At 57.2% G+C, this 27574-nt stretch overlaps 2 protein-coding genes across 4 annotated transcripts; one reads left to right on the top strand and one right to left on the bottom strand.

Annotated features, from left to right (window-relative positions):
* Window positions 1-1506: 1506 nt before the first annotated feature.
* On the top strand, window positions 1507-10178 carry ZYX (zyxin). Of its 3 annotated transcripts, XR_016231807.1 has the most exons (11): window positions 1546-1814; window positions 1945-2167; window positions 2653-2852; window positions 3010-3102; window positions 3216-3758; window positions 7161-7186; window positions 7630-7750; window positions 7879-8048; window positions 8138-8316; window positions 9145-9265; window positions 9618-10178. XR_016231807.1 is itself a non-coding variant. In XM_051849015.3 (10 exons), exons 1-10 carry the CDS (start codon window positions 1653-1655, stop codon window positions 9720-9722), a joined length of 1914 nt encoding a protein of 637 aa, XP_051704975.1. In that variant the 5' UTR covers window positions 1507-1652; the 3' UTR covers window positions 9723-10178. The 3 variants fall into 3 exon arrangements, 2 of the variants coding, with proteins under 2 accessions (XP_051704975.1, XP_051704974.1); XM_051849015.3 differs by lacking the exon at window positions 7161-7186 and having other exon boundaries at window positions 1507-1814; window positions 1948-2167; XM_051849014.3 differs by lacking the exon at window positions 7161-7186 and having other exon boundaries at window positions 1534-1814.
* Window positions 10179-10214: 36 nt separating this feature from the next.
* Window positions 10215-26178, bottom strand: EPHA1 (EPH receptor A1). Its single transcript, XM_051849013.2, has 18 exons — window positions 26021-26178; window positions 25016-25083; window positions 19895-20176; window positions 18214-18616; window positions 17846-18001; window positions 17200-17544; window positions 16941-17068; window positions 16542-16692; window positions 16172-16268; window positions 15911-15969; window positions 15030-15155; window positions 14031-14216; window positions 13840-13901; window positions 13541-13747; window positions 13241-13390; window positions 12764-12957; window positions 10680-10835; window positions 10215-10594 (listed from the first exon to the last, which is right to left on the bottom strand). Exons 1-18 carry the CDS (start codon window positions 26097-26099, stop codon window positions 10516-10518), a joined length of 2928 nt encoding a protein of 975 aa, XP_051704973.1. The 5' UTR covers window positions 26100-26178; the 3' UTR covers window positions 10215-10515.
* Between the last annotated feature and the right edge of the window lie 1396 nt (window positions 26179-27574).

Genomic DNA, 27574 nt, shown 5'->3' with positions numbered 1-27574 from the left:
GCTGCTCCTCTTCCGATCCAGCTCCCTGCTGATGGCCTAGGAAAGCAGCAGAAGATGGCCCAAGTGTGTTGGCCCCTGCAACTTCGTGGGAAACCTGGAAGAAGCTCCAGGCTCTTGGCTTCAGATCAGCCCAGTTCTGGCCGTTGCAGCCATTTAGGGAGTGAACCAAGATGGAAGACCTCTCTCTTTGTGTTTCCCTCTCTCTGTAACTCTGCTTCTCAAATAAATAAGTCTTTTAAAAAATAATAACACTGAGGATTATATAGCACTTGCAGACATGGCATTTCATTTACTTCTGTAGAATGCAGTAAGCGGGGTGGGTGAAACACCATGGCTCTTTCACAAGTGGAGAAGGGGAAGTGGGAAGAGGCCGGCTGGCCTGGGCGTCAGGCTGGCCCTAGCATTGCTCCACCTGACGGCAGGTGCTGGAGGAAGCCGGCTGCTTCGTGGGTGTGACCGGGCCCACCCCCTCAGCGGGCAGCCTCCACTTCCCCAGCGTGAAGTAAGGGGCGAGTCTGGATGCTCTCAAAAGCATCTCCCAGATGCTCCTTGGCAGTGGGGTTCAGTCGGTTTGGAGGGCCAGGGCGGAGACACTGAGTCAACAAGAGGTCTGTTTCAGATGTCACTCAGGGCTGATGGAATGAGAGAGTGGAGAGTGGGTGGATACTGGACTAGAGGGCAAAGGCCTAGACTCCATAGCTTTGCAAGCGTGGAGTTCAGCCACTGGGTAAGTTTCCGTGCGCAATTAAAAAATAAAAAGTGGCACTCAGGTTTGGTCTCCTTGGCGTAGCCTGGGGCTGAGCAACCCGGTCGGATGAGTGGGGGCTCTACCGAGCTGTGTCGCTCGGGAGGCTCCCGAAGGCGTGGGTCGCGGCGGAGGCTCAGCTGTGGCAGGCTTGTTGCTCGCGTCCACGTCTCCCCGGGTCCTACTAGATCCTCCGGCTGCCCTGGCCAGGGCTGAGCAGCCCCCTACCTACCTCCCTCGGGCCCGCTGGTCCAGAATATCTCTGGCGCAACTGATCCGCAGCCGGGGGCGCCAGTGTTGCGAATTCCTAGAAGCCTGCAGAGGCTGCCTAGGGTTGGAAGTTACGATACCCCTAGGTCGCAAGAGGTTCAGGCTCACACAGCCACCGATCGCCGAAGGGCCTGCCAGGAGGGCGCGGGACGAGAACGGCCCTGGTCCTGGTCCTGCAGCCAGCGCTGGCCGGTGGGTTCTCGGGGCGCGGTGCTGCCGACGGCGTGGGAGGTGCAGCCGTGAGGGTGGCAGGGCCGCAGGTAACTGCAGGCCCCAGAGGAGGCGGCTGGGCCAGGGCGGAGGCGCAAGGGGGCTGCTCGCTCCGTTGCCTCGGGGGACCCTTTCGACCTCCGCCGGCTCAGCCCGGAGTGGGGCCAGTGAGTCAGATCTCCGGCACCCGCTGACGGGCGCGGAGTTGGGGGTGGGGGGGCAGGTCAGGAAATGACATCAGAGGCCTGTGCTCAGGGAGGGGTGGTCTGCGACCGGCCAGGGCTGCGAGCACGGCTGGGAGTGCGGCGGGGGCGGGCGGACCTTAGCGGAGCCCTCGGCCCAGGGCAGGATCTGGGCCCCTTCCTGGGGGAGTTTCCTGCCGCGCCCGCCCTGTCTCTCCCCGCCCCCTCTCCGGGCCGCTCCTTGTATGGTCGCGGCGCCGCTCTCTCCCCGCCCCCTGCCGCCCTCCCTCCTCTTCCCTGCGTCCCTCCCCCGCCTGGCTGGAGGCTGCTCGGGACCGGGACGCACAGTCCGCAGACCCGGCGCCGAGGCGGCCACTGGAGACGCGGCGCGCACGCTCCGGTCCGCGGTGAGGCGCGGGGCGCGGGGCTCCGGGAGGCGGCGGGTGGGGGTCGTCGGGAGGCGCTCGGGCCTCCGGGGGAGTCTCCTGCCCAGCCCAGCGCAGTTCGGCGCCGCGTAACCTGGAGACCCACCCCCAGCAGCCCGGCCAGGCCATGGCGGCCCCCCGCCCGCCTCCCGCGATCTCCGTCTCGGTCTCGGCTCCGGCGTTTTACGCCCCGCAGAAGAAGTTCGGCCCGGTGGTGGCACCGAAGCCCAAAGTAAATCCTTTCCGGCCCGGGGACGGCGAGCCTCCAGCGGCAGCCGGGGCCCAGCGCGCACAGATGGGCCGGGTGGGCGAGATCCCCCCGCCGCCCCCGGAAGGTATGCGGCAGGGCTGAGGGGCTGGACCCCCGCGGGCGGCGGGGTGGGGGCAGTGGGATTGAGCAAGGGGCGGGGGGACGCCTGCAAAGGTAGCTGCGGAGGGGGCTGGGTGCAGCCACCCTGTCCCGAGCAGATGTTCTTACCTCATCGTGGAGCTCATGGCTGGGAGCCAGGGCTCCTGGGATCGTTCCAAGTCCCCGCCTGGGGGTGGGAGGCGGGAATGTGGGCCACGAATCTTCCCCTGTGGGTCCGTTTTCCCAAGTGTAACGGGAGCCGCACCACTCCTCGGCCGTGCCCCCCCACCTCCGGCCTTTCCTGACCTGTGCCCCCCTGGGCGCCCTGCACCCCTCCTTTCCCTTCCCGCACACTCCAGGACCCCCGAGGCAGTTCTTGGGTTAGGGTTAGAGTCAGAGCTGTGGACGGAGGGCAGCTTGGGGCAGCGGTGGCGGGGCCGCTGCCGATGGCCGCTTCTCTCCCCGCCCTAGACTTTCCCTTACCCCCGCCTCCCCCACCTGGGGATGGCGACGACGCGGAGGGTGCGCTGGGAGGTGCCTTCCCCCCGCCGCCTCCCCCGATCGAGGAACCGTTCCCCCCTGCACCTTCCGAGGAGGACATCTTTCCTTCTCCACCGCCCCCGCTGGAGGATGAGGGCACGCCCGAGGCCCCCATGCCGCCCCCGCCGCAGGTATGGAGGCCTGGGGAGGGGTCAGTGCACTGGGACGCCTCAAGGAAAGGAGAGAAGGGGGCCTGCTGTGACCTGCCCCTGTACCTCTGCCCTGTTGCGGGAGGGGTGGCGTGGGAATGGGAGACGGGGATGGATGCTCTGACCCCTGATCCTGTAGCCCAGGGAGAAGGTGAGCAGCATCGACCTGGAGATCGACTCTCTGTCCTCACTGCTGGATGACATGACCAAGAATGATCCCTTCAAAGCCCGGGTAAGGGCCTGGGGAGTAGGCACCCTGAGTGCCAGGGAGGAGAGACTGGAGAAGGAAGCGTGGAGGGCAGCCCCTGCCTCTAACTTGCTTCTCTCCCTCTGCCTCTCTTGCAGGTGTCATCTGGATATGTGCCCCCTCCAGTTGCCACTCCATTCATTCCCAAGTCCAGTACTAAGCCTGCGACCGGGGGCACAGCACCCTTGCCCCCCTGGAAGGCACCTCCCAGCTCCCAGCCCGTGTCCCAGCCTCAGAGCCAAGCGCTGTTCCATGTCCAGCCCCAGGCTCAGCCCCAGGCCCAGCCCCAGACCAAGCCTCAGGTCCAGCTGCATGTGCAGCCTCAGCCCCAGGCTCATTCCCAGCCTGTGTCTTCCGCTAACGCGCAGTCCCGAGGTCCTCCAGCTCCACCTCCAGCACCAGCCCCTAAGTTTTCTCCAGTGGCTCCCAAGTTTACTCCCGTGGCTTCCAAGTTCAGCCCTGGAGCCCCCGGTGGCCCTGGGTCACAGCCCAGTCAAAAGCTGGGACCTCCGGAAGCTGCTTCTTCCACTGGCACGGGTTCCCCTCAACCCCCCAGCTTCACCTATGCTCAGCAGAAAGAGAAGCCCCGCGTGCAGGAGAAGCAGCACCCAGTGCCCCCACCTGCTCAGAAGCAAAACCAGGTGAGGGGGCGAGATAGGTCAGGGCCGAGACCAGGGTGCTGGGGGAGGGAATCACAGTGGAGGTGGCTTGGGAGAGATGGGGTGGGCATCAGTGTGGTGGGTCCATCGGTCAGACAATGGGAAGGGAGAGAGTTTCTGCAGGGGCTGGCTGGGGCGTGGCTCCAGATTTGGAATTAGAGGATTTGGTGCACATTCTCTTGCGCTTCTGCCCTGGGAGGTTAAAGGGGAGGATGACATCACCGGTCCAATGTTGGTTTTTCCCCATTCCTGGGCCTTAAGTTAATCTCGCAGCTCCTCTGGTCCTTTCACTGCCCGAGGGCCCATCTGGAGATAAGAGCCACAGCCCCAGTAAACAAAGACTGAGCCAACATCAGCTGGATGCCAGGCACTGTGTTCTGTGCTCTGGAGTCTGGGACAAGGGAGCGAAGTGATCTCCCAGAGAGGTTTGGCCTCCGGGTGTCAGATGGGGCTGGGATAGAATCCCCAGCTCCACATCTCATCTGCTGTTTGGGCAAGTTAGGTGAACTCCAAGCCCCAGTTTCCCCTTTAAAAATTAACACTACCCCATATAGTGGTTGTGAAGAGTAATTGGATGAATGCTTGCGAAGTGCTGGGTTCGGTATTACATAAATGCCCTAAATGGAAAAGCACGAGGCAAAGCGTGCCCTGCAGTTCGGATGAGATCTTGTGAGTTAAAGCGACCCTGAGGGACCTCTAATCCAAGCATCCAGAGAGTCATCTGATAGCATCCATGTCTGAGGATACTCAGGTACTGTACAGGAAGAAATGCCAGGTGCCAGTGAGATTTGCGGAATTGCACAAGTTACAGGAACTCAGAACAGGGAGCCAGCCTGGGGCTGGCAAGTTAGGAAAGCCTTCCTGGGCTGGTGTGTCTTGAAGGGCCGGCAGGACTTAAGAATCCGAGAGGAAAGGGAATGGCATTTGATGGGAACGGCATGAGCAGAATGCAAGGCACAGCTACACAGGGGTGTTTGGAAAGCAGAAAGCAGTAGGTTCCTGTGGGAAAGTTCGTGAGCTATACTTAGAGACTAGGTGGGGGCTACGGGGAGTAGGCACACCCGGGGAGCTGGTGAGCACTGCGGGGTCAGTGCTTTGGGGTAGGTGTGTGGCTGGGTCTCCAGGGCTGGTGAGGCCAGTGCTGTTGGGAGCTTTCTGGAAAGTTCCTAGCAGAGACGTGTGGTAGAGGCAAGGAGGTAATGATGTGTGTGAGTTCACTCCCAGGCAGCAGTAACATTCATCTCAATGGAAAATAAGACCCATGTTTAGCACTGTTAAAAAGGAAGAGCCCATGGGATGCAGCAACTGATAAGCAGTTGGAGGGGGAAGGGGAAGAGAAAAAAATGCCAGAGTGGGGGTGTGTCAGGAATGATAGCACTGCTGACAAAATAGGTAAGTCCAGAAGCGGAAGTGGTTTGGACAGGAAGAAGAGGGGTCAGCTGTCAGCATGTTGAGCAATGGGTTCCAGAAAGCCTGCCTTCCAGCTGGTACTGTCATTCAGTTAGCCACGTAGACCCAGGGTTCGGGAGGAGGCCCACAACTGGAGATGAGGTGCACATGGCAATCATGTGCAGTCACACTGCAGTCGGGGTGGACCAGGGGAACTGGGGGCCTGGGATGGAACCCTGGCTTGGCTGATGGTGGTGGGGTGGGGGTAAGTTGAGCCAGCAAAGAAGTGGGGGAAAGGCTTGAGGAGGAGCACCCCATGTTGGAATGGAATCATGGAGGAGAGAGGGTGATGACTGGGGCCCCCGCAGCCTGGGGCTCGAGGAGTGTGGGGACACTCCAGTAGGCCAGTGATTGGTCTGTTAGGGCATGGCAGATGGCCTTGGGTGGCCCATTTGTGTCCCGTGGAGGGGACAGGATGTAAGGAGGTGGTGGTGTAGCCGGCTCTCAATGGTTGGTGGAGAAAGGGACTAAGGTCAGAATGTGTGAGCGTGCGTGTATGTGTGTGGTTTTCGCTGGGGAGAAGGGCTGAGGGACGTGGGTAGACCAGGAGGAAGGGCCAGTGAGGAGCAGTCAGCGATGACTTTCAAGATGGGGTTCGGTCACCCCCACCCCCAGACATCCCCAGACAGCAGGGTCTCCCCAGGGTTACTGTGGAGAGGAAGCACAAGGAGAGAGCGTCAGCTGGTTTCTGGCTTCTCAGGAATGTGGGAGATGAGGTCATCGGTGGGTGCAAGGGGTGAGGCTCTGGGGGACTTGGGGAGGTGGAAAGGGTTTGGAACAGCTGCTGTGGGGAAGGCAGCTGGGAGTGATAGAGCCAAATACCAGACAGGCAAGCCGAGGCTGCAGGGGTGCGTGGAGGGCGCTGCAGTGTTTTGTGGACTCTCACTGCAGTGTTCACTCTCCACCTACTTTCTGCAGCTTGGAGGCAGAAACAGGAAGCGGGCGGTGGTGTGACCCAGGGTTAGAGATTGGGCCAGATAGCTGAGGGTGACAGTGAGAGAGCCCTGTAGAAACAGCTGGTCACAGAGCCTGGCTCAGGGGCTTGATGGACAAGGCGCATGGGGTGGGTGGGGACTGAGAGGAGCTAAAGCCTTTTGCATAGGGTCACTTTGTAGGGGTGACTGATGAAAGGGAAAGGCAGGTGGTGGTTACAGTGGGTCTTGGAGGCAAACAGGCAATGTCAGGTCTGAGCTGTGCTGTGGAGGAAGGGCAACTATGGTGGAAGGAAGTTTCCAGCCTTGGAGTTGCGGAGCTAGAGGTCTAAGGCAATGACATTGACGCTGGCAGGCAGAGGAAGACACCCCGGGGGAAGGGATGTAGAACAGAAGTTCATCCTTCCAAAGACCGGAACAGGCATTTGCACTAGAAAGCAAGGGCTGGCTCAGTACCCTTGCTCTGTCCCCAAGATACTAGGAAGGGGAGATGGGAACAGGAACAAAGCAAAGCTTGCATTTCAGGGACATGTGTCAGAGAGGACAGAATCCTAGGAGAAGACTGCTGAGATCTGGGGGAGTGGAGTGTGGCTGTGATGTAGGGCTGGATACAGACAGGGCTGTGGGGAGAGGGGCTGTGGGCAGAGGCGGCAGGGAGGCTTTGTGGATTGTGGGTGTTGCAGGAATGAAGGCATTAGCAGGTGAACACTCAAGTGACAGGGGCTGCGGTCCTTCTAGACTTACCCAGAAAGCAAGAAGAGCAGCCCAGCGTTCCTGAGGGAATGTCTCATGGAAACGTGGGTCAGGTCAGGTTCTCAGGGTACCAGCAGTGCCTGTCCTCAACTCCTTCGCCACCCCTGGTCTCCAGGGGTGGGTAGCCCCCTGGGGAGGGAGTGGGGTCAGTGCTGTGCGTGGGGAGCTGGGGCTGAGGGCTAGGCTCCTGCAGATAGCTCTGGGGGTTTAACCTGTGCTTCCCGCCTGTGTTGTATCCTCACGCTGACAGGGGCTGCTCAGCAGCAGGCAGGCCGGGTAGGTGTGTGTGCGCGCGCACGTGTGTGCACGCCCTTGCGTGGCCCTCCGTGCGGGCCCCTGTCCGAGCATGCTCTGTGGAGTTGGTGCGTGGCTCTGGCGTGTCTGGTGCTTCAGTGACTCGAGCTGCTGTGTGTATGGCCTCCGTCCGCTCAGTTGTCCTGGCCTGTCTGTGACTGCCCTGGGAGGGGGCTGGGTGGAGCGGGTGACGTGGCACCGTAGGAGGTCCAGGCTAAGGCCACCCCATCCCTTCCGCTACCTGTGTGATGCTGGGGTTCGGGTGGGCAGGGCGGGGAAGGAGGAGCTTTGAGGGTTGAGCCTGAGCCTCTGGGAAATGAACGGAGCTCTAGGTCCTCACTGGAAGAAGTGGGGCTCAGCTGACCTGGGGGGGGTCCTGGGAGGGGGAGACCCTACAGAGTGTAAAGAAAGTGCTGGGGTTTCAGGTACGCGCCCCTGGGGCCCCGGGACCGCTGACTCTGAAGGAGGTGGAGGAGCTGGAGCAGCTGACCCAGCAGCTGATGCAGGACATGGAGCACCCTCAGAGGCAGAACGTGGCTGCCAGCGGTGAGCCCTGCTCCCCGTGGGGACCGACACCGCCCCCTCCGTTGTGCTCTGGGCTCCACTCGCTGCCTGAGCCAGCTGAGGCCTCAGCCTCTGCCTCCTGCTCATGGCTGTCCTCTGTGGCCTTCCAGAGACGTGTGGCCGCTGCAGTCAGCCCCTGGCCCGCGCGCAGCCCGCAGTCCGTGCACTGGGGCAGCTGTTCCACATCAGCTGCTTCACCTGCCACCAGTGCGAGCAGCAGCTCCAGGGGCAGCAGTTCTACAGCCTGGAGGGCTCGCCCTACTGCGAGAGCTGCTACACGGTGAGCTGGGGCTGGGGCTGAGGGTGGGCCTTGGAAACGCGGCCCTTGGGTGCCAGCTCCCTGCCAACCTGCTCCCGCCGCCTCCTCAGGACACCCTGGAGAAGTGCAACACGTGTGGGCAGCCCATCACTGACCGCATGCTGAGGGCCACGGGCAAAGCCTACCACCCGCAGTGCTTCACCTGTGTGGTCTGCGCCTGCCCGCTGGAGGGCACCTCCTTCATCGTGGACCAGGCCAACCAGCCCCACTGCGTGCCCGACTACCACAAGTGAGGACCACCCCAGCTCTTCTCTGGGCTCTAGCCAGGCCGTCTCCTTGGTCTCGTGTTCCGGCCCCTGGTCCTGTCACTAGATGCAGGGAGCGGGTCATCTGGATTTAGCAGTGCCGTGGTGCAGGGCCTGGGTGTGAATCCTGGGGCTGGCTGCTCGCACCCTAGCCTTTGACGCACGCGTGCACGCGCATGTGTATATGTGTGTGTGTGTGGCGCTCGGCGGTATGTATACTGGGGTAACTGTATTTCACATACAGTCTGGGCTTTTGAACTTCTGTGTGATGGGCTGTTTGCCATGCTGCTTTCTCCCCTAGAAAGGGTGTTTACAAGGTGGCTACTTTTCAGGCCAGCCAGCAAAATCCCATTATGTAGCTGCAGACTCTGACTCCCAGCTTGGACCCTGCGTCTGGGGGAGGCTCAGCTCCAGGATTCCATCCTGGCTGGCCAGTACTCCACACCCCTCTGCACTGCACCTCTGTTTGGGTTGAGGTGCAGGGCACTGGGGGTAGCTGGGCTGGGCACGGGTGGGGAGTGGGAGGAGCATCTCCTGTATGCTCCCTGCAGGAGCTGTGGTATGGATGGGGTGCTGGGGGCTTGGGAGCTAGTGGGAGAGGTATGTGCACCTGGGACTTGGGGAGGGCACAGAGAGGTGGGAGGTTGTGCTTGACAAGGGCCTTTTGGGTGAGGATGTGGAGCAGAGAGGTCTGCCTTGTTATACGATTTCCATCACAATACCCTGGGCCCTCACTGGGGGAGGATGGGATCTGGGGGGCACCTTGCCCCCAGTGACCCTGCCTGTGGGGCCCTGTTTTCTGCCCCTCCCAGGCAGTATGCCCCCAGGTGCTCTGTCTGCGGGGAGCCCATCATGCCCGAGCCTGGCCGTGACGAGACGGTGCGCGTGGTCGCTCTGGACAAGAACTTCCACATGAAGTGCTACAAGTGCGAGGTCAGCTCCTCGGTGCAGGGGGACGGGAGGGGTGAAGTGCGGTGTTCTACTGTGGCAGGCAGTGGATGGGGGAGTCTGTGAGGTCAGCATGGATTGAGACAGGCTGGGGGAGGCCCCGTGGCTTCACTGGGGGGCATGTTGGAGGCCTGCTACCCATCCTTTGTAGGAGAAGCCTGGCAGCCTAGTGTAAGTGGCGTGGGCGTGGGGAGGTGGTGTGGTTAGTAAGATGTGTATGTCCAGCTGTGAGCCCTGAAGCATTTGTTCTACCTAATTGAAAGGCGGCACAGTGGGTGGAGCAGGGTCGGGGGCGGGGGGGCCCTTCAGCCAGTGCCTTCTTGTCTGTCCTCTGCAGGACTGTGGGAAGCCCCTGTCGATTGAGGCAGACGACAACGGCTGCTTCCCCCTGGATGGCCACGTGCTTTGCCGCAAGTGCCACACTGCCAGAGCCCAGACCTGAGTGCGGCCGGCCTGCCTCCAGACTGCACGTCCATTCCCGTCGTGGACCACCCACACTGAGACCAGTCAGCCTCGCCCACCTGTTACTGTTTTGATGTCTTGCCCTCTTCCATTCCAAACCCTGCCCCAGTATCCCAAGTGCCCTGCCCCAGGGCCCCAGCACAGCCTACAGACGGTGAGCCCTGCCCTGGGTTCCAGCCCTCACCCGTCCTGCAGGGATCGCCCGCCCACCATCCCCCAGGTACCCACCTTGGGGGGGCACCAGTTTAGTGCTGCTGCTTTCACTGCTGCACCGACGCCCGTGGCTGGCCCTGAGCAGCCTCTGTACTCTGCTTGCTGAGGCCGGGAGAGGTCCTGACTCTCTGGGAGCCTGGGCTGAGTGGCCTGGATGTTCCCACCCTCCCCTGCTGCCAGGTTGTGGCTACAGCTACAAATAAAAACCCCTTATTTTCCAGAATTCTCAGGAGTCGACTCTTTTCAAGGGAAGAGGGGGTAAAGTGAAAACTCAGTTTCTGTTTATTTACAAAAATATATATGTATATGTATGTGTATATATATTAAACCCTCCCCCAGCACCTGCCCACATCACTGTTATACTTCTACCTCTACCTCCCTTTTTAAAACAAAGGCTCCCAAGGCCCAGAGGCTGCTGCCTCTGGAAGACTGGGCAGGAGCAGCACCGATCGCCTACGTGAGTAGGTTGAGGGAAGGGGCTGGTGAGTGACCTTGGCCCTGTCCTTCCTCGCTGAGGAGAGGGAGGTAGGGGGTGGCTCCAGGTGTCCCCCCTGCAGCTCTCAGTCCTTGAATCCCTGAATACTGCAAAGAATGCGCTTCTGGTGCCCCGGCAGAGTGATTCCCATCTGCGTCAGGTCCCTGTGGGCAGGGATGGGGGCGCTGTGAGTCCTGATGCTCAAACCCCAGCTGCCCTCCCCAGCCCGGGCCACGCCAGCCTCCTTACTCAGCCGTCAGCTCCAGCACACATTCCATGGTGTCCAGCCCGGCCGAGCGGAAGTGCAGGATGTAGCGTTTCATGCGGATCGACTCGAGCCACTCAGACACGCTTCTGTAAGGGATGCCATCTGAGCCGCTCAGGCTGGGCAGGCGGAGAGTGACCCTGTGGGACACGGGTTCTGTCATTAGGGGCTCCAGAGCCTCCGCCACTGTGCAGCCGCAGCCAGTACTCAGGTGGGCAGCCTGGGTGCAGAGAGGAGCCAGACCACTGTCTGTGGACCCACTTCTTCCTGCTTTCTCGTGTCTCACTGCAGCAGGAGGCTGGCAACCGTGCTATGTCAACAGGCCAAGGGAAGATGGCAGCCCAGGGAGTCTCCCAACAGAAGCAGACCCTGGAGCTCCTGGTTCTGGGCACCTGCCTGGGAACTGCTTCAGATTTTAAAGCCAACAGAGGCCCAGCGGCCGGGTGTGGTCCTGTTATGTTCCAGGGTGGCAGCCTGAGTCCTGGGAGCAGCCCTTGCCTGCTGCCTTCAACCTCCACTGTCATTCTTGCACTCTGACACCCACAATACAATGAGTGTTCCTGCACCAAAGGCTGCCAGAGCCAAAAACCATTAGCAAAGTAAATCTGCTGGGGGAAAAAATATCCAACATTCCAGAAAGATTAGCACATGCAGTCTCCAGCGTACGAGGGAGTTGTGCTCCAAAGACAGTTTCGAAAGTTGGAACTTGGAACACATTTTCTCCTAGAAACAAGGTTATATATGGTGGTTTGATACACAGGCCAGTACGCCGGGCTGGTTTGCCAGATAAAGCATGGCAAGTCCAGCCTGGCCTGCCTCCCCACCCCTCCCCGCCTCTTACCAGTTCAGTCCCTGCATTCTGGTCATGTTTTGGTAAGATGCAAGTCTGACCATATTCCTCCTATGAGTACCCTTAAAATGTTGGTTGATGGTTCTCTGTACTCAGGACAAAGTCCACGTTTCTCAGCAGGACTGGTCCTCTTTGCACTGACCTCTGCTGCCTCCCCAACTTCTTTGGATGCTGTTATCATCCTACACATCTGTAATCTGTCAGTTTGCAGCTCTCCCCTCCCGTGAGACTGGCCATGGGACCAGGCAGCCTTCCCAGAACCTCAAGGCTGCCCCTGCCTTCCTCATCCCCACCTAACTGCCCAAGCTCCCTGGAACAGGTAGCAGATGGTAAGCATTGGTTTGTCTTCAATATTTAGCAAAGAGCTTGCACCCGTGGGTACTGCAAACTTTGTTGACTGAACCTTTCCTTCACACCCAGGAATATTTCTGTGGGGTGGGAGATGCATTCCCAGGTCCTGAACTGGGCCACAAAAGTTCCTCAGAGAATGTACAATGCAGCGGAATAGGCAAGAACTCCAGGGAGGATCTAATAGGCAGCTGAGACGGAGAACGGGATGGAGACTAACCATGAAGTCAAGGAGTTGGGGCCCTAGCTGTAACTCCTCCTGCGAATGTGGATAATCTGCAGCAGACTTCAAGCAGTACCTTTCAGGATTCTCCAGGAGCACTTGCCTCTGCTTCCCATCCTCTTTCTTTCTTTTTTTTTTTTTTGACAGGCAGAGTGGACAGTGAGAGAGAGAGACAGAGAGAAAGGTCTTCCTTTTTGCCGTTGGTTCACCCTCCAATGGCCGCCGTGCTGCGGCTGGTGCACCGTGCTGATCCGAAGCCAGGAGCCAGGTGCTTCTCCTGGTCTCCCATGGGGTGCAGAGCCCAAGCACTTGGGCCATCCTTCACTGCACTCCCTTGCCACAGCAGAGAGCTGGCCTGGAAGAGGGGCAACCGGGATAGAATCCGGTGTGCTGGCGCCGCAAGGCGGAGGATTAGCCTAGTGAGCCGCGGGGCCTGCCCCCATCCTCTTTCAAACTAGAGCTCTGGAGCAGGGACTGCATGTCCACCAGCGGGGTGGCCTCTCCTCAGGGCACCTACCACAGTCCCACCTCACGTGCTGGGCTCCATGCAGGGCTTCCCAGGCTCTCACTTGGTGGGTGGGGCAGAACACCTACTTCCATTCTCCAGGATCTGCCTTAATTCCCTTGTCCTTCCTCAGCATGGTTACCTGGGGTCAAAGTTGGCAATGGTCCTCAAGGAATGGGGGTTGGCAAGCAACTGCTCCAGGTGCGCCTGCAGCTGGTGGAAGTGGGGCCGGCGGGCACTGTCATATGCCCAGCAGTTCTTCATGAGTTCATACAGAGGAGCAGGGCAGTCCACGGGAGGCGGCAGTCGGTACCCATCCTCGATGCTCTTCATCACCTGAGGGTGAGAGCAGAGAGCTTCCCTAGGGGAGGAGGCCTCCCTGGAGGCCCCGGAGAAACCTGAGGCCAGACAAATCATTGCAAGGTGCCCACAAGCACCTCTGAGCAGAGCTGAGAGTAGTATGGAGCTGGTAAAGGGACCAGAACAAAGAAACAGGAGTGTAGAAGACTTGTGGATCGAGAAGAAGAAATAAGGATCTTTGCAGGAAAAGGCCGTGGGAGATTTTGGGAGCTGAGAGGTGTCAGTTTGGATGACTTGGGGAAGAATGTCCCAGACTCACCTCCTGATTGCTCATCTCCCCGTAGGGCTTGTCCCCAAAGCTCAGCACCTCCCACATCACAATCCCAAAGCTCCACACGTCACTGGCCGTGGTGAAGATTCGGTGGGCAATGGCTTCAGGGGCTGTCCAGCGAATGGGGATCTTTCCTCCCTGAGAAGGCACATGGGACAGGAAGTGGTATTTCAGGGCACAGATGGGAGGTTGCTGTGCGCCCATGAGCACGGATCCTCGTGGTCGCGCGCACGACAGGAAACGGCGCGGCGCGTGTCGAAGTGTACGCAGTGTGTACAGGGCTCTCACCTGGGTTTCGTAGGTGCCATCAAAGTTGTCCAGGAGACGGGTCAAGCCAAAGTCAGACACCTTGCAGCACAGGTTCTGACTCACCAAGATGTTCCTGGCAGCCAGGTCCCGGTGGACATAACTGTGGTCACTGAGGTAGTTCATGCCGGACGCTATGCCCAGCAGCATGGCCACCAGCTGCCCAGGGACCAGCTGGCCTTCCCGCTCCTGCAGCAGAGTGAGTGTGTGAGTCAGGGGACGGGCAGGGTCTCCCCCCAGAGAGCATGTCACCCTCCCAGCGGGTCCTCCATCCCCCTCACCCTCAGGAAGGCATCCAGGGCTCCGTGCTCCATAAACTCCGTGATGATCATGATGGGCTTTCCTGAGACACGAGGCACACGTCACCATGTGCAGTCCTGTCTGCCTGCCCCTGGCAGCACGCCCTCCCTCCGCCTCTGGCGGTCTCCCGCTTCCTTCCCACCCTCTCGCCCCAGGCTGGTGGAGAGCATACTCTTTGTGACGACGCCTTCTAGATGCAGGATGTGAGGGTGGTTGAACTGGCCCATGATAGTCGCTTCTCGAAGGAAGTTCCACCACTGGCCATCGGGAGAGGTGTCTTTCAGGGTCTTAATGGCCACCGTCTTGCAGTCCTGGCTGGGGACCCTCAGGGTCCCTCGGTACACTTCTCCAAACTCTCCTGGGTGGAAAGAAAATGGGGACATGGCCCAGTGCAGTGCCAGGCTCTCTCAGGAGGCAACAGTGGCTCCTTCTGGCCCTCCAATCCCCTTTTGTTCTCTGGAGGACCCAGAACACGGAGGTTGCCTCCTGGGACAGGGCTTGGGGAAGGGATGGTGGCTGGGTCTGCAGGGAAGCTCTGCAACATGTTCAGTGCTGCTTTTCACATTTCCATGTCAGCACCATTGCTGATTTACAGCAAGTGTGCAGTTAACTGCCCTGAGCAATGGGACTGGGGTGTGTCCAGGAAGAGCAAGCCAGACCAGCCCAAGGGACAGGGGAAGGTGAGGCTGACCCTGGCTGCCTCTCTTCCGGGAGCTCCTCCAGTCACAGCTCAGCTGGCTTAGCCACACAACAGGCAAGGACACTGCCAAGCTTTGTTCTCTACTCAGATCCATTTCCTCTGGGGACTCAGGGGATCAGGGCAGCCCAAGGACACTGGGCCCCGGATGGGGTGGAATGCTGGGCTAGGGAGGCTGCCAGTCTCTCCCATGTTTGGGAGCCATCTGAGAAGAGCAGGAGTCTCAGCACAGCAACAGCTCCATGAACAAGGACGGTGGATCGAACACTGTCCGAACCTGCATACCCACAGAATCTGAGTGTGCAGGAGGTGGGGGCTGCCTCAGGCAGCAGATGGAAGGGATGTGGGGCAGAGTCCAGGGACCTCAGCTGGGAACTCTGGGCTCCCCAGGGAGGCCGGAGGAGGGGCCCACGGCAGCTCCGTGCTCCCACACGGAGGACTGGCTGTGTGCAGTGCATAGCAAGAAAAACTCACCTTCCCCTATGACAGTGTCCACGACCAGCCAGGCTGGGTCCAGCTCTTGGGTGAAGTCCAGGGCTCCCTGCGCAGGGTCCTCATAGGCCTGGAGGTCCACGTAGGGCTTCAGCCACAGCTTGTCCTCTGTGGGGAGGGCGAGGAGGGCTCAGGAGTATTGGGGGTGGGTGGTGGGTGGTGAGGAGCAGGGGGTCTGCAGTGGAGGAGGTCCCCGAGGTGAGTGCTGTTTTGCATGCAGTGGGAGAGTCGTCTCTATCCTTAGCCACTAAGCCTCCAGGCCTGGGCCTCCTTCTTCCTGTCTATGCTCCAAACTGCCCATCCTCACTCCCCAAGGTCCAAAGCAGTGGGTCAGAACCAAGAGCCGAGAAGCACCCCCGGCGTGAGTTACCCAACCTTCCCCCGCTCTGACCCTGCTTCCAGTCTCTCGCCTCCCCCCATGCTGCTTCCGTCACTCACACCTCATTCACATTCTCAGACAAGCCTCGCTCCCACCCTAGTCCTCCCATGGCCGCTGATCCCCCTAAGGCACAACATCTAATGAGGTGACAAGCAGGACGTCCATGTGCCTCCGAGGACCTCCACTCCCTGCTGCCCAGCCTCAGCTCACAGACCCGGTCACTGGGATGCCCAGAGCCCAAGGTGACAGCGCGGTGGCACCAACAGCTAATGAGAGATAACTGCAGCAGAGCCACTGGCGGGCCATCAGGACAGAGTTAATTAACCAAAGTTAATTAGGTAGCAAAACACAAAAGCCCCACGGACAAAAACTCTACATGGGCCTCCAGGGTTAGCCTGGCAAACATGAACTCCTTCTCAGCGGCACCCTTCCATGCACACACGCGTGTCCGAATGCACATGCATGCACGCGTGCTCACACTCACCTCGGTCCACATCTGTGACGTGGTCGCGTGGCCTCTGCTGCCGTTGCCGCTGTCCCCTCCTGTGAGAGGCAGGAGTCCGTCTCCTCAGGGCCCTGGGACCACTCAGGGGCCCCACGGGCTCTGGCAGAATCTGCTCCAGCAGCAAGGGCTGCGTTTGAGCTTCAGGACCAGGGAATGGGCGGGCTGTCAGAGCTACCACCAGGGGCTTCTAATGGGACAGAGACTGGGACAGGTGTAAGGGGAGGGGACGGGAGTCAGCACCTTGAACGGAACACGAGAATCCCCAGCAGCAGAGCCACGCCAAGCAGCAGCCCGAAGATGATGGCCACGATCTCTCCTCCGGTCAGACCCCTGGAAACTGCAGGCAAATGGGGTGAGGAGGCCTGGGGTGGGGGGCTCACAGCCCGCAGGGATGAGGGGGTCAGAAGGGCCTGGCCCTGGGGACACCAGAGTCAGTTCTGTCACCGGGTGCTGTGTATGCATTTGCCCCTTACTCTGGGAAGTGCGTGTGGGGGTCTGAGTTTGTGTGTAGACAAAGAGGCAGGATCAGCGATTCTAAAGGGAGCTGAGGTGTCTCAGTGGACAACAGGTGTGTACCTATGGGTGCAGGGTAGAACGGGAGATAACCCACCTGGAGGGCTGGTCCGGAATTCATGGTCAGGTGAGAAGGGGCCAGGGCCCAGTGGCGTCAACATCCGAACTCTGACGATATATGTGGTGTCTGGCTGCAGTTCTGTCAGCAAGACCCTGGGTTCAAGAACCATCTGGTGCCGTTCTTCGTCCTGGGGGTGGAACCTGCAGTCACTGGGCTGTGCCCAGACAGACCTGGCTGGAGGTGACGGATAGTCGTGCAAGCAGGTGGGGAGGGTTTGCCCAGCAGAATGATAAGGACAGGGTTCTTGGTGGCCTTTTGTCCAAGGAAAGCTACAGAGTTAGCTTGGGCGGCTCCCCCCAAGATGGCACCCCAGGCTAGCGAGGTCAGGGAATATCCTGGTGCAGACTCGGAAGGTGCCTGCCAGCAGCATCTGACCTGGTTCAGCACATGCAGCTCATAGGTCAGGTTTCCTCCGGGACTGCGGGGCCAGGACCCTGCCCAGGTCAGCTCCAGCTGCCTGGGTTCTTTCTTCACCAGTCTCAGAGACAGGCCTGAGAGCGACTCTGGGAGTCCACAGGCAGACAGTTGGATGTGGAAGGAGAAGAGGAAATCACTTAAGTCATGTTTCAATACTACACACGACTTCCTGTCCAGCAGCTGACGCCTGTTTTCCCGTTTGCTCCAGGTCCCTTACCTGCATGCCCCATGCCGATGCTCAAGGAGGCGCTGGCGGGACTGGAGCTCCCCAGCCCCGACACACCGTTCTGCGCTTCCACGTTGAAGGTGTAGTTGGTGTAGGGTTCAAGGCCATCGACGCGCACCCTGGGTACTGTGAGCTCCCTGTTCCCTGGGGAGAAGCGCACACTGGCCCCACAGGGCTGGCAGGGCCCCCCGTCCTGGGCTGAGCCCTGGCACTGGGAGCACCCTACGCTGTATCTGACATCCTGGCGTCCCCCCATATCTGCAGGAGGCTCCCAGCGCAGGGAGAGCTGAGTCCCCGATGCAGAGAAGCTCAGGTTTTGGGGGGCCGAGGGTGGACCTGTGGAAGAAGAGGAGCCATGATGGTTGTAGCTCTGTCCTCACCAAGCTGCTGAGCCCTGCTTCCCCCCACCCTGATTTTCAAAGTCCTCGTGGAGACACTTAATTCCTACTGAGGATAAAGGAACATTTGCACATTTCTGCATTCTCCCAGGGAGAGCAGGGGACCAGGCGAGGGACAAGTGCCTGCCACCCTAGACAGTCTCCAATATCTGAGACGCTCTGGAAAATTCTGGCCCTCATAAGGGCTCAGCAACAGCCCAGCCCTTCCTCCTGATGGCTAGCCCTGCACTCAGACTCACGTGTGCATGCCTCCTGGGGGCCCTCTCCGGGGGCTCTGTAGTGGCCACTGTCACAGGTACAGATGGTGGCTCCCTCAGAGGTGGCTGTGCTGTGCTGGGGGCACTTGAGACAATGGGGTGTGCTCACGTCGGTCCGGTAGGAGTCACTAGGGCAGGCTGTAGAGACAAAGTAGAAGAATTGTGGTTGTCTACTGTTTTCACAGGCAGAACCAGCACCTGTCCAATCCCTTGTACTGGAAACATCTCTGCTGGGGTGGCCCCCTCCCCCCAGCCTGCTCTCAGGCACTTGGGCTAAAAATCACTGGGATGGAGCACAGGCTTCCTTCCAGCCCACGTGGTCCCCGGGTTCTCACCACCTCTGTCCTTACCAATGCATGCCGTGCCTCCGTCACCTTCCTCATAGCCAGGCTCGCAGTGGCACTGGCCCACAGGCACCAACCACTCGCCATCGGGGCTGCAATGCATGCGAGGTGCACCCGAGGGCCCCGCGCTGGACTGTGCATGGGGCAAGCAGGTCCCTGCCACTTCCACCAGCCCAACGGGTCCTGGGAGAGTGTCAGGGAATTGGGCCAAGCTGTGCACGGCCTCAGGACAGCGCTGGTAGAACACACGTACGGACACCAGGGCCACACAGGCGCCTGGGTTGTGGAAGGCAAGGTAGAGGCCACGGCGCGTCAAGTGGCCCAGGGAGCAGCGCTCCACATTCAGCTTCATGGAGCCAGATGCAAGGTCTCGAATGGTGAAGCTCTGGTCTGCAGCCACTGTGGTGACCTGGGAGGAGGGAGGGGGGTGAGCAGAGGGGCGGGGTGGCAGAGTCATGCTTCATTCCTGCATAACAGTGACAACGGTTTTGGCAATAAATGGTTGAGCATGCATAACCCGAAAATCCCAAATCTGAAATGCTCCCCAACCCACAACTTTGTGAGCACTGTTCTGACTTGACAGGTGGAAAATTTCACATCTGATCTCATGTGACAGGTCTCAGTCAGAATGCAGGCACACTAAAAATAACAGCGGAAATTACCTTCAGGCTGGGGATATAAGGTGTATATGAAATATAAATGAATTTCTTGCTTAGTTTTGGGTCCCATTCCTAAGGTCTCTCATTATATATTTGCAAATATTTGAAAAATTATGAAATTCAATACATATCTGGCCCCAAGCATTTCAGAAAAACAATCTGCAACCTGTGCTTTACAACTTGATTATGGTGTGAGGTAGCAGGCTTGGCATTTTATGTGCATTATGCTCATTACCCCATGCAACAATCTACTAGACAGGGTGACTTATCACCTATACTTAAGAGACGAGGAAAAGAAAGCTAAGGGAATGTAGAGACCTCGTGCGAAATCACATAGCTACTACGTGATGGGGCCAGGACTGGAACCCAAGCAGTGGGACTCCACGGTCCATAAAATTTCCACTATTTGGAGGGGTTCCCAACCCCAGTGCTGGTGACATGATCAGCTGCAATGGACATAATTAATTATTAATAAAAATTCCACAACATTTTCTTATGTGAAAGAAAGGAGAGCATATCCTATAAAATACTCTTTGCTCCTTTGCATGCTTGTATGCTTTCCTCAGTAGGAAAAAAAGGCATGGTACTAGACCTCACCTGCAGAGAATGGTCTCACCACATAACTCCTGCTGTACTCACGGGGTGTGTCACCTGCACGGCAGGTGCGCGGAGAGGGAGAAGTCTGACTGCTTCTGCACTGCATATACTTCCTCTACCACCTCTACTATGGCATCGTGTTATCTCAGTGGATGCCTGTAAAAGCTTCTAGAAGATAAGCCTGGCCCTATTATCACTATCTTATAATAAGGACACCAGAGCTTCGAGAGGTCAACTGATACTTCCAAAGCCAGGAGACAGGGGAAAAGGGACTCAACGCCAGCACTAGTTCCATATTCTTTTCCTTACTCCACATCTGCACTCTCTCCCTGTCTCTGCCACTTTCTTCAATTTTCTTAGCTGAGTGGGGTCAGGTAAGGAAGGCAAGGATCGCTGTCAGGACTGAGATGGCAGTGGGGCAGTAGCAGCACCTTTTGGAACAAGGGCCGTCGGAGCTGGATGCCCACGTCCTGGTCACTCTCCATGTACAGAAGGTTGAAGGTCTCCTTGCAGCCCAGAGGTCCAGCTCCTCCAGGGAAACTCTTACAGTCTCGCACGGTGAACTGCAGCTCCACGTGGACACGCGAAGCCTCCTCTCCCCGGTAGATCCAGTTGGAGCGGAGCCAGTGGTCAGTGTCTCCACCTTCTTGCATTGGACAGTCCTGGTACATGTACAGGGGCGTCCCATTCAGCATCTGCTGCACCTCACTCCACTGCGAGAAGAGAAGGAAGAGCCAGGCATCAGATCCTCACCTGCTTCCTAAACCCAGGCATATTAGGGCTGAAGAAAAGTAGCTGGTGTCAGAGCCCCTCCAGGTTCATACTACTTGTCCTGCCTCTCCCCACCCCTTGGTCCCAGGATAGTGGGTAAGTGTTTATACTTAGGGATTTATTTGGCTATAGGATGGACAATAGTCCCTTAACACCCCTAGCCAGTCCTGGTCCCTTCAGTCAGCCATCTCCAACCTCAAGAGTACGTGTATGCACCAATTTTTACCTATTTCATCTGCAGAGCTGTCAGGTACCCCAAAAGCAAAGCTCATTCACAAAACCCTTCTGCCTACTTGTTCAGAGAAGAGAAAACTTATTTTGAAATATTAAAATCTGTATGCTTTTGGAGGGCAAAAACAAACACAGAACTCTTTGTATAGGGAAGCCCACCTTCTCCGATATGCCTGCCAGTTACAGCTGTTAAAAAAATCACCACTGTGATGCAGCAGGTTTAAGCAGCTGCTTCTGATATCAGCACCCTCTACTGGGGTGCTAGCTCAAGGCCCAGCTGCTCTGTTTCCCATCCACTTCCTGCTAATGAGCTAGGAAGGCAGCAGAGGATGGCCAAGTACTTGGGCCCCTGCCCTCTACGTGGAAGACCAGGATGGAATGTCTGCTCCTGGCTTTGGCCTGGCCCAGACCTGGCTATTGCTGCTATCTGAGAAGTGAACCTGTGGATGGAATATCTGTCTCAATTTCAAATAAATAAGCAAATAAGTAAATAAATAAATAGAGTGGCGGGGCTGCTAGACACTACTCTGGCCCTCCTAAACTATTTCTTTTTTTTTAAGATTTATTCACTTATTTGAAAGTCAGAGTTACAGAGAAGGAACTGCAGAGGCAGAGAGAGAGAGAGATTGATCTGATTGATCTTCCATCTGCTGGTTCACGCCCCAAATGGCTGCAATGGCCAGGGGTGGGCCAGGCTGAATCCAGGAGCCAGGAGTTTCCTCCAGGTCTCCTACGTGGGTGACAGGGGACCAAGAACTTGTGCCATCTTCCGCTGCTTTAGAAGGGAGCTAGATCAAAGTGGAGTAGCCAGGACTTGAACTGGGGCCCATATGGGATGCCAGCACTGTAGGTGGTAGTCCTCAACTTCTTTCACATTAAAACAATTTTTACACATGATAATAACAATGGCTAGCACTAATACAGCACTTACCATAACCAGTCATTGTTCTAAGCACTTTCCATGGGGAAACTGAGGCAGAGTGCAGAATGACTTGCCCAGTGGACTTCGCTCTGAAGAGGCAGAGCTGGGACATAAACTCAGGTACTCCAGGCTCTGGAGTTTGTGCTCTTAATCATTATGTCTCCTTGTGCTTATTATCAAGAGCCGAAGCATAAAGACTTACACAGAAGAACACATTTACGTCCCTTCCCAACCTTTCACCCTCATTCCCAGAGGCAACCACTCTTAACGAGTTGGAGCAAAACTTTTCAGAACATTTTCAACGGCTCCAGAGAAACATCTGAAAATGCTTCTATTTTGTTTCTATCATAAATGAGATCATGCAAGTGTTATTCTGTAACCTACTTTCTGTTGTAATAAATAAGCCTTTGAAAGGTATCCACAAGAGCATGCAATCATTTATCTCTCTTTTAACAGTCTATAAATAGCTTCCATTACATGGACATAGATAACTTAATTACTACCTATTACTGGACATTTGGGTAGGCTTTTTTTTTTAAAGCAAATATGTACACTTAATGAAAGCCTTCTAGAAGATTTCTACAATAGCTGTATCAAAAGGTAGACAGGTTACAAATTTTAGGATACTGCTAAATTGTCTTCTAAGAAGGCTCACCAACAATGCAAGAGGGCTCATTTTCTCAAAGTCTCATCAACACTGGATATTAATATACTTTTTGCCAATCCCATATCTTCTCCTAAGATTTTTGTAAGTTTTTTTTTGGGTTTGGATTTTGATTTCCCTAGGATTTATTTTTCTGTGTACAGTGTGAAATGGAGGCATATTTTAACCATTTTTCTTTTACAGTGCCACTGTCAATTTATTGACTAGTTGATACAGTTGGGGCTTAGGACACAACACTCCCAAGTACTTATTTGGCCTATTTCAAGCTAGCTATTCTGAGAAACTGCAGACCTGGGTGTAGCTCGAAAAGCCCTTTGTAAAGGACATTTACATCTCCAAGGGAAATCTACCTCTGTAAATTAGCTGTATCAGGAAAAGTGCTGCTTCCAGACTTGTGCTTCCTGAGACTTCTAATCGCAAAGCAGGACAGCCTTTGTTCACAATGCACAGGTGAACCCAGCCCCGAGCTCCACTCCTTTTCTGCAGCTCAGCAAGCTACACATGCTCAATCAACTGACCCTTCAAGTCTCTTATTTTGTGGAACTCCAGTGTTTGTTGTTGTTGATTAAACAGGCATTGCGGTGCAGCAGGGTAGGCTGCCCACAGCCTGTGACACTGGCATCCCATATGAGCACCTGTGGAAGCCCCAGCTGCTCCCCTTCCTACCCAGCTCCCCGATAATGTGCCTGGAGAAGCAGTGGATAAGGCCAAAGTACTTGGGCCCCTGCCACGCACATGGGAGACCCTGATGGAGTCCCAGGCTCCTGACTTCAGCCTGGCTCAGCTCTGGCCTTAGAGGCCATTTGGGGAGTGAACCAGAAGATCAAAGTTCTCTCTCTCTTTCTTCCCCTCTCTGTAATTCTCTTTCAAATAAATACATAAATTTTTTTAAAAAAGTGGATTTTCTGATGTTACCTTGCTTACTGCTCATTATCTCATAGACTCCATTACTAGACCTTCAGAGGGTAGAATTTTTTCTCTCCCTCCAATACTTTCTACATGGATTGGTAATTTCAATGTTATCACACCTTAAAACCTCATATATGTGGGTTAGTTTCTGGACTTTCTGTACTTTTCCATTGAGCTGAGTATTCTTGTGCAATGCCACATGTATTAACTGCAGCTGATAGTCCCTATCTGTGGTAGGACAAGTTGCCCATTTCATTCTTCAAAAAGCATTCTCAATTATTCTTAAGTATTTTCTTTGCTGGATGAATTTATGAAAGATGTGTTCAGATTCCATAAATATTCCATTTTGGTTGCAACCCATAATTGGATAGAGAATAAGGCCCCTGGAAAGTTCACTTTCCTGGAGTTTTTGCCCACTGCAACGCACGGGCTCTCAGCTCTGCTCTCAGTTCTGGGAGAAGGCAGGAAGCACCATTAATTACGCATTCTGGGTGGGGTGGGGTAGAAATACATACTGCTGTGATTTCTGCATTTTGTTAGGGAAGTTCAAAGATCGGGCAAGCAGTGTCTGAAAGGCAATGAAAAGGCACCTGGAGTCTGTTCCTAAGAGGAAGCTGTGCTGGGAAGCCCAAGTGCACGGCCAGGTGCACAGGGTGGTGGGTGGTTAATGTGCAGCACATTAACCCGAGTGCCACAGCTGCAGCTGGAGCCCGGAGAAGCAGATGTTCCCAGCTGTAATTTTCCTCTCCCAGGTCCAGCAGTGACAGATGGGGGACAACCAGCTGTCTGGGCTCAGCAGGAAGGGTCCTTTCACCCATCACTCAGCCTGCTGGCTTCCACACGGGTGCAGTCTGGGGAGCCTGACCCAGAATGTGTGCATGCACGCGTGTTTTGAAAAGATGGGGAGAAGGCGAGGGGATCTGCTGGAGGGAGGCAGCGTGTGTGTGCTGGCTGTGTTCTAGCCTTCCCAGCACTGGGCTCTTTCACCTAGGCTGAAGAGGAGGGGGACTGACTTACACAGCCCAATTAGGAGAGAGTTATTTGGGTGGGGTAACAGCCCGTGGGAGCCAGCAGATGGACCTGCAGCCGTCGTTGTAGAGTGATTAGCTGGTTTATGAGATGAAGTGCCTATTAGGGCTGGCCTAATCCAGGATTTTCCAAACAGCCCCTCCTGGAGGATACATTATGGTTTAGTCTATAACTCTAATTACAGGCCACTCTGTGGGAGAGCAGAGAATGGAGCCAGGACCCTAGGACCCAAAGGGAAAGACACAGTAATTCTGACCCCAGAGCCAGAGACTGCACTGAAGTAAGAAGCGACACCCAGAGAGCAGAGTTCAGGAGCCTGGCCTGATTCGGAGCCAGCTCTGCTGGGTGGCAGAAGGTGCTCCCTGGACTTCCCATAACTGACCTCCACTCACTGCATCTCAGGGGTACCCTACCCACAGAGGGAAAGGGCACAGAGCTGCTCGGCCGCTGGAATGCACGGTGTGCATGCCGTGTGCTTGGGTGGGAGTGCAGAGCCTACCAAGGGCTGGGGAAGGTTTTTAACCATGGGGAGTCAAAGATTCTTGCAGGATTTGGTGGGCACTTTGGCTTTCCTCTCTGAAAATAACACGCTTTCCCTGACACCCTGAAACCTAACTCTGCAGCTCCACTGCAAAGCATGGCTCTTAGATCGAGGATGCCTACCTGGTGTTTCTGTCCCTCTGTAAGCAATGCACTGGCTTCAGCCTTCAACCACCCCAGCTTGGGGCATTCTTTCCCCAGGGAGGTGGGCTCATCCTCCGCCCCCTGCTGTGGTCCTCCCAGGCATTCCCCACTGGGGGTGGAGGAGCCAGGCCACTGAGACATTCTCTATGGGGTGAAGTCTGACACCCCCCTCCCCAGGTCCCATTCTGGAGCCTCTGAGTCAGCCTCCCATCCGTCCCCCTCCTGGAGAGACACTTCCAGTTTTTCCTGCTCTTTTCTCGGTTCCTCCACCCACCTCTCCGCCCCATTTCCCACTGGCCTGCAGCCTTGAGCCTTGCCAAATCCTTCCCTCCTGATACTTACCCCATCCTCCGGGGGGTCCGGCAGCCAGCCCAACTCTCCCTGTGCAGTGCTTGTGTCCATCAGAGTGACTGAAGGTGGGGAGAAAATGAGCCGGTCACCTCTGGAGAGGAGGGGCCCAAGCCCCAGGCCTCCACAGCCTCTTCCCGACAGCTGAGGTTTTCTGAGGCTTGGGGAAGGAAGAGGGCCCAGGGACAAGGGAGTGAAGAGCTTAGGGGTTTCATGTCTCCCTCCAGAGGAAGAAGGATGGCAGAGTAGGACAAGGCTTGGAGTGCTGAATCTTTGGCGAAAGTCGATGCAGGAAACATGAGAGCAGCCCCAAGAGACTTGCACCCTCTGTCACCTGGACTGGTGCAGCCTGGGGCAGAATTGGAATAGATGGACAGGAGGGGGTTGCTCCGCCGTGGATACCACGGTGGGGAAGGGGGTTCCTGCACGGCCAGCATGCTGCGGCCTGTTATTGGGAGTGCGCAGCGCGGCTCCGGGTTTGGAAGTGTGGGGAGCATGGCCTCAGAGGATGTGCAAGCCTGTGAGGTTTGAGCCCTGTAACTGGGAACTAGGGTAGCAAGTCCTAACCCTTCACCCCAAGGCAGGTCCTTGGCTCTGCAGGCCCAAGTTGGCATAAGGCGACTCTCCAGCCCAAACTTGAAGGCTGGGATCCCTGGCTTGGGCACCCCAGGCTGGGACTGCCTGGGAATGAAGGGTCCCACGAAGCCTGGGGCCGGGGAGCAGGCGCCGCTTCCTGCCAGCGGTCAAGAGCACACTGTCCACCTCCAGAGGCCAGCTGCCGGCGGGCAGGGGCGGGGTGACTGACTCGGGACAGCAGCAGTTTCGGGTTAAAGGCCGAAGATTGGCCTGGCCAGCCGATAACCGGGCGGCCAGGGCAAACCCAGCGGCTGGAGAGGGGGCGCGGGCAGGAGGGCCTCTTCTGGAATGCCGGCTCACGAGGCGGGGAGGGGGGTGCTGGGTCCGAGGGGAAGTGGGAGCCGCGAGGGCGGGGGTCAGTACCTTCCTTGGCGCGCGCTCCCGGGGGCGGTGGCAGCAGCAGCAGCAGCAGCCCGAGCCCCAGGGGCCAGCGCCGCTCCATGGCGCCGGGCCGGGACCTGGGACCGCGGCCCGGACGGCTGCGCCAGGTCGCCGGGGACTGGGCGAGCCGGGCGGGCCGGGCGGGGGCGGGGGGCGGGGCCAGCGCCCTGGGCGGAGTCCGGGCCTCACCTGGTTCACCTTCTTAAAGGGACAGTAGGGCAGGAAGGAAACTTGTCAGACAGGTAATAGACTTCAAAAACCGAAGGCGTCGTGACCGGAACGAGGCTGCGGGCGCCGCCTAGTGGGTGGGACTAGGAATTGACTAACCCTGCCCTGATCTAAACCCAGGCCAGTCTTGAACCAGCCTTACCTAGTTCTGCTTCTGACTTGAGCCACACTCGGACAGTCCTCCTTCGCCCTCTTGCTTTCTGCAGGCTGCAGACCTGTAACAGATACCGGGGAAGGCAGGAGTGAGAGACACGTGCACATGCTGTACCACGGGGGTTAGAACCCCTGGCGAGGCAGCTGGGAGCTTAGAGGAGCAAGCCTGGCCAGCAGGCGCCTTAGATGTCCCCAGGGAGAAAATGGGAGACTGAGAAAGGCGTGAGCCAGGGCCCGGAGGCAAGGAGCTCAGGGAGAGGCGAGCAGGCCAGTTTGACAGCTGGGCTCAGGATTCGCCTTGGGAGCCAGGGCATTCTGCAGGTGTGTGCTGGAGCAGGGAAGGTCTTGGTGAACATGCGAGGGAGTGCGAACCTTGCTGTGCCCTTGCAGAGCAGGCCTGAGGAGCAGGTGGCGGCTCTGGGTGGTGGCGGTAGCCAAGCAGAGCGCCGGCCTCCGGCTTCAGCCCCAAAGGCCCAAGAAGTGTAGGACGGTCCCTGCCCTAACCAAGCTGTGTCTGTGGAGGGCAGGGGGTCAGGGCAGAGAGCAGAGCGCACACAGCCGGCTAATATGGCAGGCAGGAAGGAACTTGGGTGGTTGAAAGGGGAGCCATGCGGAAGCACAGGCCCAAGGCTCCACTCCTGGGGCCCCTCCTTCCCACGCCCTTCCCTGGCTCCATCTCATTTAGGTGACTCACATGCAGTTTTTCTATCATTTAAATTGTTGCTTGTTTTGGTCACTGTGAAGGAAGGGAGGCGGTGAATTATAGGTGCTTGTTTCATTTTCAAATATTAATGCGGCTTAGGTTTTTTTTTTTTTGTCCTTGTACAGATAAGACAAATATGGCTCATAATGTCTTGGCCCAGACTATTCTTAGTGGCATAAATAAATAAATGTAACCCATGTGCATTGGTTAGAAGACTCATGTTGAACAGAATGAAACTAAATGGAAAGTAGAAACCTCCCCTCTTGCACCCTCCAATATCTGTCCCCTGAGTTACCCACCATCAACTCTTTCTTGTGATCCTCCCAGGGCTCCTCCTGTCCCCCCCAAGTGCACCCCATCCTGCATCCCCCCTCCTCCTTCTGTCCCCCCTTGCATACATGCTGTCACATTGTGTACGCAGAAGTGGCCGGATCAAGCACACTGCTCCGCAC

The sequence above is a fragment of the Oryctolagus cuniculus genome, chromosome 3, assembly GCF_051225735.1.
Source record: "Oryctolagus cuniculus isolate XC-2025 breed Fujian yellow rabbit chromosome 3, ASM5122573v1, whole genome shotgun sequence".
NCBI classification, from domain to species: Eukaryota; Metazoa; Chordata; class Mammalia; order Lagomorpha; family Leporidae; genus Oryctolagus; species Oryctolagus cuniculus.
Note: the sequence above shows the minus strand (reverse complement) of the source record. Positions and strands in the feature narration are given on the sequence as shown.

Coding starts and splice junctions, on each gene's coding strand:
- ZYX (XM_051849014.3), top strand. CDS start 1,653: ATGGTCGCGGCGCCGCTCTCTCCCCGCCCCCTGCCGCCCTCCCTCCTC. Junction 8,049..8,137: donor ACTGCGAGAGCTGCTACACG/GTGAGCTGGGGC, acceptor CCGCCTCCTCAG/GACACCCTGGAGAAGTGCAA. Junction 9,266..9,617: donor TGAAGTGCTACAAGTGCGAG/GTCAGCTCCTCG, acceptor TGTCCTCTGCAG/GACTGTGGGAAGCCCCTGTC.
- EPHA1 (XM_051849013.2), bottom strand. CDS start 26,099: ATGGAGCGGCGCTGGCCCCTGGGGCTCGGGCTGCTGCTGCTGCTGCTG. Junction 17,545..17,845: donor CCCCCAGGAGGCATGCACAC/GTGAGTCTGAGT, acceptor CTTCTTCCACAG/GTCCACCCTCGGCCCCCCAA. Junction 10,836..12,763: donor ATTGCCAACTTTGACCCCAG/GTAACCATGCTG, acceptor CGTGTCCCACAG/GGTCACTCTCCGCCTGCCCA.